Raw genomic sequence first — 16,300 nt, 5'->3', positions numbered from 1 at the left:
AGCAAATTTCCCCACAAATAAAGACATCACTCAGCTTGCGAGCATCTTAATGTAACTCAGCCCATGATACAATGCTATCATGTGAGCCGAGAGCTCTTGAAATGAGTGCCAGATTGAGGGTAATTATATTTCAACAGAGGAATGAGACTTAAACACAAAAGTCATTGTGGATGAAGATTATACCCTTTTTGTCAGTCTCATAATTACATGTGCCTATTCTTGATAGATTTTTATAGAGCTAGAAGAGAATTTCAAGAATACCTTTTCTAAACACTGATTTTATACAGGAGGAACTTAAAGTTTCAGATTAAATAATGTTTCTTAAGTCATATAGCTACTTAGAGATCGAATGATAACTAATCATGATCGTTAATGAAAATAGGGATGATTTTTAGCACTATGTGCTAGGCACTGTACATGCCTTCTGCCTTTCTTGTCTCATTTCCTCCTTACAAGCAAGCTGTTCAGTGTGCTTTGCTATCATCTTTATTTTACTGATGAGCAAACTGAAGCTGAGAGAGGTCAAGAGGCATAGAGGTCAAGAGAGGTCACACCAGCAAGAGGCAGATTGGGGATATAAGTCCTGGCCCTTCGGTGGCTACAACGAATGGCTTTACCCACTAAATAGCAATGATTCTGAGTGTGGGGTCCTTTCCGCCTGTAGCTGAGCCTCTGATAAGCATGGCAGATTCTTCATTTGACTGTGAATCAGAGTTTCCAGTGTTGTCTTCTGTAGCAGAGGCCGAGCAGCATGACATATGGCAAATAGAAATGGACGTTTAAACACTAATTGGAAAAGGGATCTTTTACTACGACAAAGTGAAAACAGATGGTGGTAAATAGAGAGCCCTTGGCCTGGGTGCAGGAGTAAGAGCTCATCAGGCTGGAGATGGTAGAAATGCAACCTAACCTCACGCTTTGCCGGTTGCTACCCTACAGGATGATCCCTCATGAGCGGAGGATATTAACCATCCTGCAGTGGCTCACTCTGCCAGACAACGAAAGGTATTTGCTTCCCCCCATCCCACCTGGCTCTCCCTCTTCTTTCTTTAGTACATTTCCACTTTAGGTCGGAATTGGGTGAATAACCAGACGGACTATGCAATAGAAGCACAGCCACTGTTTGGTATTATTACAAGTTTTGTGGTTCTGAGCCTTAAACGTGGCTTCCCTAAGAAGGACTTAGGTTACAATGGACGTAGGTTATTGAGGACCATTTAATTACATGAATTACTCCAGCTATCAATCCTGGTCACCGCAGCAGAGCTCGAGGGAGTTCCCGGCTTTGATAAATAAACCAGCAGCATCCCAAGGATTGGGGAAGCATGAAGACTGACTTTTAAAAAAGATTTTATTTTATTGAAGTACAGTTGATTTACAATGTTGTGTTAGTTTCTACTGTACAGCAAAGTGATTCAGTTATGCGTATATATACATTCTTTTTCATATTCTTTTCCATTATGGTGTATCACAGGATGTGGAGTATAGTTCCCTGTGCTATACAGTAGGACCTTATTGTTTATAAACTCAATATATAATAGTTTGCATCTGCTAATCCCAAGCTCCGAGTCCAGAAGACTGACTTTTCACTTGAATGGAGTTGTTCTTTCAGGCTGCAGATTGCATGGCCCCTGTGAATTTTCACTGGGTTCTATTATTTTGGGGATCCAAGACCAGAGTTTGCCTTCAGATTTTCCTCATGACTTTTTATTCCTGAAAGTAGTAACCAGGCAGTTACCCCAGCAGGGATGGTGTAGGGGGTGGTGGGTGCTTTTTTTTCTTGTAGAAAAAAAACAAGAAAGAGACTTTTTTTCATGCTAAGACTAACAGTGGTTGGGCGATGAATTAACTTGATTTGAGAGGATTTTTTGGTAATGTGTAGGGATATTTGATATTCTTTGTCATGTGTGGTTTGGGGGAGATTCTGAACCTTCCAATTTTCCCGTAGGCCTTCAGTCTATGCCTTCTATTCCGAACAACCTGATTTCTCTGGACACAAATATGGCCCTTTTGGCCCTGAGGTTAGTAGCTTATCTTCTGCCTGAGGAGAACCTGTGTCCCTGGGCCGCCTAATCTACTGACCTTTTTCAGGATTTGTACAAAGTCTCTTAGGGTGTTTGTATGTGCCAAGTGGATACAGAGTCAAAGAACTACAAGAGTAAAAACATTTAAAAGAATCTTAAACATACGTGGTTTTCTTACAGGAACTTCATTTCAGATTGATTTGCTATTCAAACATATCCTAAACTTGGTGTTCATAGGAAGGAATGTATTCCAGCCCTGCAGGCATCAGTCAAAAGATGAAGGATCGGGAATGGTTGGCATTTGCCATCACTGGGATAGGAGTAGAAAAGAATCTGGAGATGAAACCTGCAATATAAAACATTGCAACTGAATTTCAGCTCCCTTAAAACGGTTATGCTGTTCAGAGAGTGTAGGTCAGCTCACTAACCTTAGCAGGTACAAGCAACCTGGAATATTTGATAGCATTGGACATTTTTTATTTGATAAATCTTGACATAGGTATATACCTGTGAGACCATCACCACGATCAAGAGTATGAACATATCCATCACCCCCCGAAGTGAAACAAATTCTTAATTGGGAGAAATACACTGTTGAATGAATCTGTTTAGCAGAGCAACGTGACACCCTTGTATCACTCGGGGATCTTAGTAGAAGACAATCTGTCTATAAGGTAGCATCCAGTATAACTTCAAATTCAGGAGGTGGGAAAGGGAAGGAGATATTTTATTATGTTCCTCTTTTATCGAGAGATGGAAATTTTCCCAGTGCATCAGCATAGATCATTTTAAAAGATGCTGGGATTTGCAAATCTAAATCTTTTAATCTATGAAATGTTTTCCACCTCTCTTTCTTACTAGGGTGGTGAGGTCTACATCAACATAATAAAACTTGATTTGGATGAGAAATTGTTTCATAAACTCTTTGAGGATGGGAACTACCTCTTATTCTCTGATAGCCGATGGCAACGCTGTTGGCTATAATTAAGTTTGTTATGTTCAGCATAAGGATGACTAAGCAAATACAGATAAGTGTGTCTTGGTTTAAGTATTTCTGACCAAAATGCAGCATGTTTAAACAAAGACAGTAAATACTAAGGAGCCATAAATACTTCTGAATGCTTTAACATCAATTCAGCGGTGATTTCCTTAAGCACTGGAAACTAGAGGCTGTGTGAACCCATTCCTAGTTTACCTTAAATCATTGAAGTCATATAAGTCTCATGCTCTTTTTCCTATTCCTTTGATGTTTAACCACTGGTGCATGATTATGAAACACAAATGATAAAATGAGATAAACATCTGCGTACATGAAACACAAATCTTATTCTTGCCAGAGCAAGCGTGGCTGTTTTATCTTTAGGGTGTTTTTCTTTGAGATTAATCTAAAGTGAACAATAGGAGCCTCATTTTATTAAGATGTTAAAAAAAAAACCCAAACCCTAAGCAGTTCCATGTACCCTATTTAAAGGTTCAATTTTGTTGGGATAATAGTATCCCCTAAAAGACCCTGTGGCACAGGCAAACAGCGCTTGTTATAGCCGCTCTTTTAAAAGCCAGAGGCTGGTACTTTAAGAGGTTAGGAGCTACTCCAGTTGCTCAGCTGGTAAGCGAACTTGGAGACAGAACTTCTGACTCCCAGACTAGGAAATAATTTAACTCTCCTTTAGTCCAGGAGATAAGCAAAGTGGTCCATTAATAACTATGTTCAAACCACACAGAACGTTTTCTTTATGTCAAACGTTGGCTTTTTACAACACAGAGGAGGTATAATTCTTATAATTTTCATTTCCTTAAAAGTTATACGGCTTAGCAATGAATCGTCTTTATTCATTAACATCTCTGGATTTCTAATATGTGTAGTTCAGTTATAATTACTTACTTGAAAGTGTGTTTTTGATCAAGAAATAAACTAAAAGCTTCTTTTAAAGTCCTGAGCAGTGAAAAATGAAGCATAATATAGGACACTTTAATTTGCTGTAATGATGGTTCTATGTTCAGGATTCTCATAAATATACAAACAGTTTTTCCTGAGTATTTTTGAATTAAGAGTTGGAAGTATTCATGCTATGTTCTTTTTAGTGTTAATGCTTCTTATAACTGGGATATTCTCATATATCTACGGGGTAAAACACTTACGATGTATCTTCAGTTATGATAACCTGAGAACTTGGTCACTTTCTCTCGAACAAGCAAGGGATGTTTTCAGATTTCAATGATTTCTCATTTGGTTCTAGGAATCTTATTTTTTGCTGAAAGAAAAACAAAACAGTTTAAAACATGAAACCAAAGCCAGCAAAACCTATTTTTTTGTGGTAGACGAATTGGTTTATCTACCTATATATCCCTCATCTACACTTATTGTGCATGTAGCTGAAATATTATTTTTAAAATCAGTAACATGTTATCTTTTACACCTTGCATTTGAAATTTAATCGAAATGATTCAATCTGGCAAAATGTTGTGTGCTCCAACACACTCGAAGTTTGTGCTTTATTCGCTTAACACCTGAGTATACTTTTTTCAGGACGATTCGCAAACATTGGGCTAATAGCTTCGAGAAATGGCGTATTGCTCCTGGTTTCACAGTGTAATGGTGAATGTTCAGAAAATATGCTTGCTTTTGGTTACTGGCACAACCTTTTTCTCTCTGAGCTTCTGTGCTTTCCCTGTGACTCTCCGTTCAGCTGCTCTTCAGGCCTAGAGGCAGAGCTTTGGCTGGCTAGTTACTACCTCCAGATGGCAAAGTATCCTGAAAAGCAGGGAAAGTTGCCCATCTCCTTCCCATCCTTTTAATAACCTCAGGCTAAATCTTCTAAAGTCAGACTAAAGTATGGCTGGTCAGTGAAAACTTAGCTATTGTCAACCTCTAACATTCAAAGAAGGAAATCCATGCAATATAATCCCTGGATGAAAACTCATTTTGACTAAAATCCTGTTTCTCCTGCTGCCCCTCTAACCTGCTGCCATCAGAAGGGCTACCTTGGGAGCCTTCAGAATGTTGAGGTCTCTTGCAAATGGCCGATGGGCATTGTCTGATGACAATGTCTGATGGGCAGACTTGAGCGCTAGCTGAATGAATTTGGTGACCATGAAATGGTAAACCCTCTTTTTTCCTTTTGCTTCTCATCTCATGGGGAATTGGCTAAAACTAGAGGCATTAAAAAAAAACAACAAAAACCAAACCAGAGTCCGTGGGACTGTCTTTCCATCGCTCTGCCGGAGAGAGAGGATGAGACAGCTGTGGCGATGCCTTTGCAGTGGCTTGCTCTGGAAACAGTGAAATCGCATGGCACATGGCCTCCTTTTTGGATACACTAACATCGTTCCTCCTCCTGGCCCTTCTTGCGTTTGAATGAGTCTCGGAACAGTCCCACCGAGAGAAATCAGCTAGGTAGACAGCAGGGCTTGCTGCTTTAATTCACCTTTGCACCATCAGCAAATCAGGGGCCTGTTTTTCTCCAGCATTTGGAAGTCCCAAAAGGTTACCTTCCTCATCTACAGTTTACGTGTCAGCCTTTACTGCTTGCTAGGTTTTCAAAACAAATGCATAGTACAGCCACTACCCCCCAACCACCGCTAAAAGGGGAATGTCTAACGGAAAGAGTATAAGTAGAATCTTTCTTGATATATTTATGTATACCAAGATGAAGAGGTCTCGATGACTTTTTACATTTGACCTAATTTTACAAGAGGATTTTTAAAAAGACAGTTAGTTCTATTTATGGTTACCTCTTAGCTCAGAGTTCTTCTCTACCAGAAACCTAAATTATCAGTGGGAAGTTCTCTCTGCTGATTTGTGGGAGTACATTCATGACCAAGGAGGACTGCTTAGTATTTATGTTTCATTCCATCCTTGGTTTAAAATTTCTTTTCCTGATCCTTTCCAATGAAGGTGACAGTTGCTTGGATATAGTTGGTGGTCTGAACAGATACCTGTTAGAATCTGAATTGGAACCGCCTCCGTGAATCCTTTAGCACTTTGAAACGACCAAGTGACCAGTATTCCATTTAGTTTTCAGCTAGTACTTTATACATGGAGAGCTTTTCATAGCCAAGGACCAGTCTCTCCGTAACGCAGGAGTTATGGAATGCAGAATTCTGTGTCACCTTCAGGTCTATCCACAGTAGGTCCCTCAGCCAAAAGAGACCCACACGACCAGATTCTCTTAAATTATATACTTGTTCTCAGTGAAGAAGCTGTAACAGCAACATCAAGATCAATCTAGGAGGCTTCTCTCTGTAGAGTTCCCCGAATCATCCCTCATACCAACTTTTTCTCACTTAAGGAGTCAGTTTTTTTAAACTAAGACTCTACTGACCCCAGATGGCAAAGTGTGAGCTTTATGATCTGACCCAGAGGGACAGACGACTTCTGAGTCCAGACATCTCTATCCGCCAGTACAGGACAGTAGTTATGGTTCACCTTTTACTCCGGCTAAGAGACCTAAGAGGAAGGTTACCCCTAAGAGGAGACAGGAAAGACCAGTTACTCCTCCAAAGAAAAGAAGAAGAAAATTACATAGGATGGACCATTATGCTGCGGAAACTCGTCAGGACAAAGTAAGTTTATCTATTGTTCCAACGCTTTGTGGCGGGCAGGTCTGAGTTGAAGGTTTCCTTCAGTGCCTTGGTTTGAAAATCAGCTGAATATGTTAAAGAAAAAGTCTGGTGTGTCATCCTTGGCTTTGAGTCCAGAAGAATCTGCTCCTTCAGAGGTTAACACTGATGTGAAGACTTCTTGATCTTTCAGCCAGAAAAAAAAAAAAACCAACAACTTCTACTTTCTTTAAAGTTAGTTGCCCCAGACTAGTATGAATATTTAGGCTTGAATGAGTGTTAAGAAAGCTATTGGTTTTGCTTGCACTTTTTCACAGAATTTGTCACAGTTTCTTGTAGCCTTGGTTCTTGAGAACAACCCAGCAAGGTAGTCGGGGAAATCCTGAGAGACGGTATAGATTAGAACTCAATAGTATATTGGACTAGATTAGTGGTCTGTACCTTCCAAGTTCACAAGAGGTCTTAGATGATAGGCAAGGGAAGAGCTGAGACAGAAGGAGAGAGAAAACAATGGGTAGATAGAGTTGGGTGTGTTTTCTTATAGAGATATGAGCAATGTGTACTCTTTTCATTACATTCAGAATAGCCTATAGGTTGTTACTTTTCTTGAAACCTCCGGAGACCTCCGAGGCACTATCTTATTTATGATTGTTTGAACTAATCACTAAGAAATAGGTTCTGGATTTTAACCTGAGTCATCTTTCTGACTGAAGAAAATGAATTTGTTGTCAAGGGTTGACAAAGGTTGTGCATTTGGTATTTCTTTGTCTAGGTGAAGGTCTTAGAGGAGAGCACAGTTTACTCAGAAGCAAATACCGCTAAGTCTACCCTCTGTTAGTCTCTTCAGATTATGCCGCACACATCATTATGAAACTTTCACTTGTGACTTACTCCTTGGGACAGAATTTGAAACACTGACTCCTGTCATGAAGAAAAAAAAATTTACACCTGATTTTACTGATGACGTGATATGAGGAAAGGTCAAGAGTCATCTGAGAAGATGCTAATGGAAGATAAGATTATGTGTCTGAGGAAAAAAGATATGCCGATCCCTTCCGTTCTTATCTCTGTCATTTTGAGTGGATATGTGTGACTGTAGCTAAGCTGTCCAATTCAGCTGAAGTTCTGTCAAGTGTTTGTCTGATGGGATGTTTCTTGAAAATCTTTCCATTGCACAGAGATGAGAGGGAGAAGGAACTCTCTAGTAGGTTCTATCAGAAACTTCCACTTGAAACAAGAACGTGAGAGATGGATTATGATTCTTGTGCTTTGGAAATGTTCTTCAGAGAACTGAGTTTTCAGTTTTCGTTAGGCTAAATAAGAAACCTTCTAGAACAAGCTCAATGATTCACTTCTATTTAAGTTTGAACTCTTGTAGATTTTTATTTTACTCAAAATCAGCTTGAAAGGGACTAAATTGAGACGTAGTAGCTTGCTTCTTAGAAGTGGTCCTTCTATTAAGAATCTATTGTTGTCAGAAATTGACAGTAAGTTTTTTGGAACACTAGATGGGTCTCTTTGTATTAATGATGCTCTAATTTGGCATCCAGTGGAAGGTTACCATTTAACCTCAGAACTGCTTTTGATTCACTTAGCCTCCATCTTCTTGCCATGGTTCAAAGCCTAGGTGATTTCACGTAGGGAACAAGAGGCTTAAACTGTCCATCTGACTCACTCTCAAAATTCTTGGACTTAAAGAACATTGTTACATTTTAGAAAAGCCATTTTATCTCTAAAAAAAGAAGTGCCCTTAATTTTTCTATTTTTATGTCAAAGAATCTTGAAAGGGATTGAATGAGGAGAGGTTTTACATTCCTAAAAGAATATAAATAAAAATGCTTAGACCATGTTTCCATTTAGAAAGGCAGGAAAATCTCCCTAGACAAAGCTCTGCCTCTGGGCCTGAAGTTTTCTTTCCAGAATGTTTTAGGGGTAGAAGATCTATGAGATACTGAAAGGAAGAAACAAAAACCTTCAGGGACTAATTTGCTCCTTTTTCCAGATGACAAATCCTCTGAGGGATATTGACAAAACAGTGGGGCAATTAATGGATGGACTGAAACAACTAAAGCTGCATCGCTGTGTAAATGTCATCTTTGTTGGAGACCATGGTAAAGCTTTGTTTCTTTATCCAGATAGATAACGTTTCTGATGTGCTGGGGAAATCCTTGCTCTCAGAATCCCAGGTTATATTCTTCTTCCTCCTTCCCCCTTTCTTCAGGATGGAGAAAGAAATCGAACGGTGACTCAAAATTATGAGATGACCTGAGATGACCCTGCATACATTTTGATCAAAACCAGGGAATTCCTGTATCTTCCTATTCTTCGCAGGAAAAGCCTTCCTACAAAAATCTATCCCATATTAAAAAGTTGCAGGGAATTCCCTGGCGGTCCAGTGGTTAGGATTCGGCGCTTTCACTGCTGGGGCCTGAGCTCAGTCCCTGGTGGGGGAACTGATATCCCTCACGCTGTGCAGCATGACAAAAAAAAAAAAAAAAAAGATTGTGATATTAAGAGCTTCCTCTGTGAATGTGACATATCCCTCCTAGCCACATCCCCAAAAGGAGCCCACAGAGTTCATGTGGCTAAAAAATAAATCTAAATATGATTAAGAAAAGGTGGAGACATAGGCTTCTTGTCAAAGAGGTGACATATGAGAAAAGTGATTTCCATGCATTCATTGAGCGAATTCAAGACCCAAGTCAGAGGACCCTGGATCAGTAGAGAAGACTGTTAAGAGAGGAAGAAGCAGTTTAGGGAGCTGTTTTCTAAATCACTGTATAAAGTAGAAAAATGTATGGATCAAGAGCATTATAAACATATATGTCTATAGAGCTGGGGTGGGAGGGTGCAGCAGAGAGCATTCTTATTTCACAGGTGTGCAGACTGAGAGTGCCTTCTGCCTTCCAGAACTAGCAAATTGAAATCATGGCTCTGGAATATGGGGCTGCTCCCTTCTAGGAGAGGGTTTGGAAGAAGAAAATTAGTTGACTTGGTAGTTCTGTTAAGAAGGGCAGATAACTCTCCCTAATCAAAACTCTGCTCTGGGCCTGAAGTTTTCTTTATAGAATTTTCTAGAAGATCTATAAGAAATTAAAACAAAAACAAAACAAAGAAAACCCTAGAACTAATATGCTCTTTTGCAGGGACTAAATGTAACCATCTGCAAAATCATGTTCCATGAGTTTGACTCGGTGGAGAGCTGCAGATAAGACAGAGAATGGGGAGCCTGTGACACAGCTGATTTGATTTAAGTTGCCCAGAGGTGTCAAGAACACTTGCTTACATGTTGGAGCCATATGTCTAAGAAGTAGATGGGCTCCAGTGAATCACAGGCTGGAGCCCTGTAAAAGTCTTGGCTAGATTCCAGTCTGGTCTTGCCAGTGTGCAGGCTTCTGAGACGAATAAATGGCACAGCATCTCTTTCTTAAAAGGTAGTATTGTCTAGTGTTCCAGAGCCTGGGTTTGGGAGTAAGAATGAGTTGCCATGGAGTTCAAATTGCACTGTGCCACTTAAAAGCCTCTCCAAGTCTCAGCCTCCTGGTCTGTAGAATGAGAACACTAATACCACCAACGCAGAGTTAGTCTGGAGGGTGAAGGGTGATGATGCTTGCTTGAGAAGCACTTTGAAAGCAAGAGAGATGGTTCACCACTGGGGTGGCTAAAGTGACTTAGGAAGGCAGCAAATGGAAGATTCTTCTAGTCTTCCATTAACATGTATTTAGAGACTTCCCCTTCCTGGATTCACATTGTGCTTGAACGTAACAGCTGTTTATTGCTTCAGTTATTCCTCCTGAGATTTTAAATGTTAAAAGGCAAGATCTATAACCCTTGTGCTATGTTGGGATATGTTTTTCTCTCTCTTCCTTCCAATTTATATTTTAAAAAGAGGGGTCTGGATCTGGGATCCCAGAAGGTGATAATTTGAATTTCACCATATCTGGGCCACTCTGAGTTATATTTCTTTATTCTAAAACCTTAGGAAATCCTTTACAGAATCATTTAAGTTTCCCCACTTAAAAAATATTTGGATACTGGATTATACAAAGCAATATATTAAACCTTTATGGCTTCATCTCATCTCGTAAATTCTGAAATGACAATAAAGTTCTCTTCCAGCCTCCATAACTTGTGATTCTAAGATTTGAGTTTGTTTTTATTTATTTTTTTTAATATTGATCAAGAAATTCTCCTTGATGGGAGGCAGGAAACAAATCATGGGTGGGAGGGGGCAATATTTGTTGGTGAAAAAATTCCCTACCAAGACCCTTTTTATATTCTAGTTGCTAGCTTTCAGTTTTAACTGATTATATTGTTTACAGCTTGTTTTCAGCGTTATTTTGTTTTTCAGTTTGGGTGGTCACTGGGGCTGACATTTTTCTTTCTCTGTCTTGTTGCCAGTATTGTTTTGTCAGTAACATCCAAGGCCACCAGTGAAGGCAGAGTGAGGACTGGTGATTATGTACTCAAGTCGTGAGATACATTAGAGAGTTGGAAAATGACATTTTGTAAAAGAGACACAGCTATTTACACCACCCTTAGCTGGGAAGAGTTTAAAGCAATCTGGGATTTTTTTTTTTTAAAGAATAGATCTTTTACATAATGACAGTGTAAATAGATTTTTTTTTTAAAGATCACAGTTACTTCCTTTATCTTGTTGGTCTTGCTGAATGACTTAAAATATAATTGAGATGATGCATTTTCAGCCTTCTAGTGCTGCAAGATGATATGACTAAAGCAATGTCTGATGAAAAGATTATATAATGAAACATTCAACAATTCAAAGTCAAGTTAAGAAACCTCAAAAGAGAGGGATCCTCATGTTAAGTTGTGAAAAACGAATTAAGGAGAGGCCTGAATGTTACCTTTAGTGTCTGTGTGGAGATTTTAATTTTACAGTTGCCTGAAAATACTTTCTTTTCCCTCCCCTTAGGAATGGAAGATGTCACATGTGATAGAACCGAATTCTTGAGCAATTACCTAACTAATGTGGATGACATTACTTTAGTGCCAGGAACTCTAGGAAGAATTCGACCCAAATTTAGCAATAATGCTAAATGTAAGTTGACTCTTAAAATACTAAATTGTTAGAAGGGTAATTTAGTGGAGTGAGAAAGGGCTTATTCTCTGAAGCTAGACTACTTGGGTGGAAATCCTAGCTCTGCTGCTCAGCTGAGTGAACTTGAACGAGTCATTGAAATTCTAAACCTCAGTTTTTTTCATCTGAAAAAAGGGATGATAAATAACAACTAGCTCATAGGGTTGTTGTGAAAATGAATCTATGTATATCACTTAGAATAGTTCCTGGCCCCTGGTAGCATTATGTAAATATTTGCTCTTGTTTTTATCATGTGAAAAGTACACTTAATTTGAGTCATGTGTATAACCATAAACTTCTGCTTACAAGAGACAAACTTTCCAACAAGAGGTTCAGGTTTACTCTTTAGCTCAAGTGAGGGAGTCCATGACAGGGTTGGCAAAAGTGCCCTCAGACCCTAAACCTTCCTAGGAGCCTGGTTGAAGGGAACTCTTTACCTTTAGAAAAGTGATTGACAGAAAGCAGCAGGAGAAACTACTAAGTCCTTGGAAAGTGGCAGCTGTTTTGAAAGATTAGAAATAAAATAAACAGGAATAATCTTATCACTCCTGTTTTACACATTTGGGTTATGATATGCCACTGACGAGAACTTTGATTTATGGGCTAAGATGTTTTACATGCTGCCCAACCACCTAGCTTTGGAGACGTGTATCGTTTTATTGGAGGCATGCTGCATTTTGGGGAAGAAAAAAATCCTTTAGCATTTTTAGCCTTGGGAATAAGAAACCATTGGCACCAAGCATAAAGCTTTGGAAAATTAAGTTTTTCCCAAACGATGTTACTGAGTCAACAGAAATGGGAACTGTTCCAAGGTCAGCTCCAGGCAACGCTGTGAAATAAACAAAACGTTGGTGTCTCTGCCTTCTCTTTTCCGTGCCTTTTCTATCTTCCGTGTCCTGTCTTCTCTGTTCCCTTGAGCTAGGCAGGCCCTTGCCAGAGTGGCCCAGAGTCACCACGGTACCTCTTGATCTAGTATTTGCATTCTAGGGCTTATGCAAGAAAGTTTTTGTCTATTTGGAAAAGTATTTCAAAACATCAGTAAAAGTAATGGGGAGGTTGCTTTAGGGGTGGAAGGAAAACTTTCCTAAGGCTAATGAAATGATAACTCCCAATAATTAAATGTCTTGTATTTAAAAAAACACGTTCATACATTTTATGAGAGATGGGAGGGCGAGGTGTTTAAGAGCAAAAACAACGGTGGCAGGATGTGTGGGTTCAAATGTTTGCCAGCTGCTTCACTCTGTGACCTTAAGCTGCTTAAACACTCTGTGCCTTAGACTTCTCATCTGTACCATAAGGATTTGGGGGAAGATTAAATGAGAGGTTCCCTACAGCTCACTTAGATTAGTGTTTAGCACATAGTCAAGCTATGTAAATGGTAGTTATGACGACGATGTTTTCGTCACGTCACTCTTTCAGCCAGATGTGTACACATTTTATTGAATCCTTCCAGTGGCCTGTGTGTTAGGTATTATCATCTCCTCTTATAAACAGTGGCAATCAAGGCTCAGAGAGAGGTGAAGTAACCGGCTAAGAGGACGACAGTCAGTGAGCGGCAGAGCGGGGACTTAAACCCAGATGCTTAACTGACTCTTAACCACTACCCTGTCCTGGGGGCCTCCCCTGCTCTCTGGGAGCTGTTAGCATGAGAAGGCTGAGTATTTCAGAATTGAAGGATTGGTGTCCCACACGTGGACTCAGGCATTTGTTATTTCCTAGAAGTTCTCTGGGATTTATCTGAGCACAAGACTGCCCTGTGCTATTTATTTTTCTTCATTATCGAAGAACATGAACTCATTCTGTTTGGTCCCTTTGAGGACTGTGGTTGATGAGGTCACTGAATGTAGAGGTTCAAAGCATGGCTTTGCTCAGTCAGATTGCCAGCAGGGTCCTAGTGTGCACGTTCCCCTCGTCCCCCGCCTCCACCTTCTAAATGCCAATTGGCTCAGTGAGGATTCTGATCGCACCTACCTTCCAGCAGACTAGTTGTGAATGACCAGAGAGACAGTGCCTGCAAAGCCCTTACAGAGACCGAACATGGTATGGACACAATTTGGGTTAATTATTATTGCTACCATTATTACTTATTTTCGTGTCATTGAAAGATGCAACTCAATTTTGACCCCAAGTTAAGGAGAAGGGAATCCACATTTTTTTATCTTCGAATTTCATAGCTTTAGAACTAAGATGCTGAACATTGTCTTTGAAGAGTGTATATTTATGCTGCAAGGCAAGCTTATTCATGCATTTGCACCAAACATGAACAAATATTTATTTATATTTATTAACAAATGTTTATTGAGTGCTTACCAGGCCCTGGGGACGCAGCAGGAAATGACAGAGACATGACCTGCTCCACTGATGTTTATAGTCCAGGGACGGTTGCCTCATGGCTGTCGGTATCTCTTCTGAACGCTGCTTTCCTTTTCTGCTGATTCTATAATGACATGCTGAAGCAAATTTTTGGAAAACAAAACAAAATGCAACCAACCTACAATCTCCTCTTTCTCCCCCCGCCCCCCCGCCAAAACGGGACCATCAGATAATATAATCCTGTCCACAGTTTATACACAGCCATCATTTACATAGTTTTGCTTTTAGCTAGTTCAGGGTATTGACTAAAATATCCTTTGTTTGCTGGTAGTGAAAATAAAGAAGGTGCATACGTGTGTGTGTCTGCAACTGGAAAGGGGCAGCCACCTATGTAATTAGACCTGTGATATTACCGAGGAAAAAAATTCCCTTTAGAAAAAATAATGGATTAGAAGATTCATCTTAAAAGTGGATGACGGCTTGTTTGAAAGATCTGCAGATACATAGGAAGTTACATTAAAAGCCCCAAATGCCCAGTTTAGTTCCTGATGTTAAATTTCAAATAAACTCAATCCAGGTTCCAGAGGGACCATTTGGGAGAATTTTAAAAAAGCAATTTACCCAGCAATACCCCAGTGCTCTGGAAGGAGGAATTCCCTTCCGGAAAGGTTGACTTGGACCTAGCAGGGACATTTACCATAGGAATTGTTCCTCTCATTTAGATACATTTCACTTACTGAAATTTTAAATACCCACACACAGTTTTACATATATTTTACACAAAATCTAAAGTGATAAGTCTTCTAGGAGAGAAAAAAAGAATCGAGTGTCTCGCTGCAAAAATGATTTCTCTCAGTGATTACTGTCAACTCTTTTGAAATCTTTCTCCTTCTCTCTTTGAACAGATGACCCTAAAGTCATTATTGCTAATCTCACGGTAAGTATTGCATGTCACCAGGCCTCTGCCTTTGGAGTAGCTTCCACACACTCATCTCCTGTATTCAACTCCCCTGTAGGCTGAGAGGAACATTTTCCTCACTGCCCTGCCATCCTGTATATTTGTTTCCCTAAGAGCTTTCTGGCCCATGGACAGCTGCAGGCTCCCTAATGGTCTTGGTAACAAAACAAAATGAGAGTATTTGACCTTGCCATTAGGGCTGAAAAGTATTCATTCATGATTAAACAGATCCTTACTCTGTCTGAACCAGATCTGCCCACCACCCTGTTCCACAGTTTTCCCATCCGGGATAGAGACCTTAAAGGCACATGAGACGGTAATCACATGGTCCTGAACATGCCTTCTCCTCCCTTCCCACCCCACCTCCCCATTCCTTGATTTGAAGCATTTGGGAAAAGCCTTGGAGTTTGAGCTGCTCTTCATGATGGTCTCCCGAGTCAGGAATGTATCTTAAAAGTTTCTAACTCCCCTCTGATAACCTTCTATGTCTTCTTCAACATTATCTATTCCCCTTTGAATCTATTTGTTTTCAGCTTTTGTCATTTGATAGGGGTGACAAATGCCATTTATTCAGTAATTAGCCTTTCGTTTGACTTAAAACCTCCTTCCTCTTTCTAGAGAGAATGTCTTGGACTTTTCTAGAAGACAGTCCATCTGAAGTTCAATATCCATTTCTATTTCAGTGTAAAAAACCAGATCAGCACTTTAAGCCTTACATGAAACAGCACCTTCCCAAACGTTTGCACTATGCCAACAACAGAAGAATTGAGGACATCCATTTACTGGTGGACCGAAGATGGCACGTTGCAAGGTAACTTGGGGATAGGCTGTCCCTGATTCTCATCTTCATAACGGCCCCTTTGGCAGCTGGAGTGCTTTAAGGTCTTTAGCCATTATAAAAAGAAATCTCAGTTGGAAATCTCATCGTTTGCAAAGAGTTTGTGTGCTGGATAAACAATTAGCCCCGAGACAATACATCTCTGTGTTCCTGGTCTCAGCATCTTGGTGGCTCTTTGTAGCCCCTCAGTGCATCTTTGTGTGTTTGTCTCTCTGTTTTGTTTTTCAAATTTACATTTTATTATTATTACTTGAGTAAGTCAAACATATGCCTGGGACATTGCCTTACCACACTGGACAGGTTTGGCCTCCGTTGACGAAACTTAGCTTGTAGCGACATTTATAGAAGAGTTCAGAAAATGTTGTTAATCTTAAAACCTCTGTTACCTCTGTTACTCTGTTACTGAACAGAGGCGTGTTTTACATTGCCTTAAATATTTCAGATGTTTGCCTTGTTTGGAACTACAAAAGACTCTCCAATATGGAAGAGACTATTCCTTGCTCTTGAAT

At 39.9% G+C, this 16,300-nt stretch overlaps 1 protein-coding gene across 9 annotated transcripts in view; it reads left to right on the top strand.

The window, feature by feature from the left end:
• ENPP2 (ectonucleotide pyrophosphatase/phosphodiesterase 2) overlaps positions 1–16,300 on the top strand; it is a 108,118-nt gene that overhangs the window by 63,852 nt on the left and 27,966 nt on the right. For 7 of the 9 annotated variants that reach the window (XM_073794690.1, XM_073794689.1, XM_073794692.1 and 4 more), the window contains exons 10-15: positions 940–1,005; positions 1,949–2,021; positions 8,587–8,695; positions 11,518–11,643; positions 14,901–14,932; positions 15,637–15,764. In XM_073794690.1, coding sequence (XP_073650791.1) covers positions 940–1,005; positions 1,949–2,021; positions 8,587–8,695; positions 11,518–11,643; positions 14,901–14,932; positions 15,637–15,764 — 534 coding nt within the window. Of the gene's footprint in view, positions 1–939; positions 1,006–1,948; positions 2,022–6,431; positions 6,588–8,586; positions 8,696–11,517; positions 11,644–14,900; positions 14,933–15,636; positions 15,765–16,300 lie in introns of all 9 variants that reach the window. The other 2 variants (XM_019932086.2, XM_073794693.1) reach the window with 2 other exon arrangements.

Source organism: Tursiops truncatus, chromosome 17 (genome assembly GCF_011762595.2).
Source record: "Tursiops truncatus isolate mTurTru1 chromosome 17, mTurTru1.mat.Y, whole genome shotgun sequence".
NCBI lineage: Eukaryota > Metazoa > Chordata > Mammalia > Artiodactyla > Delphinidae > Tursiops > Tursiops truncatus.
This window is presented reverse-complemented; position numbering and strand designations above follow the sequence as displayed.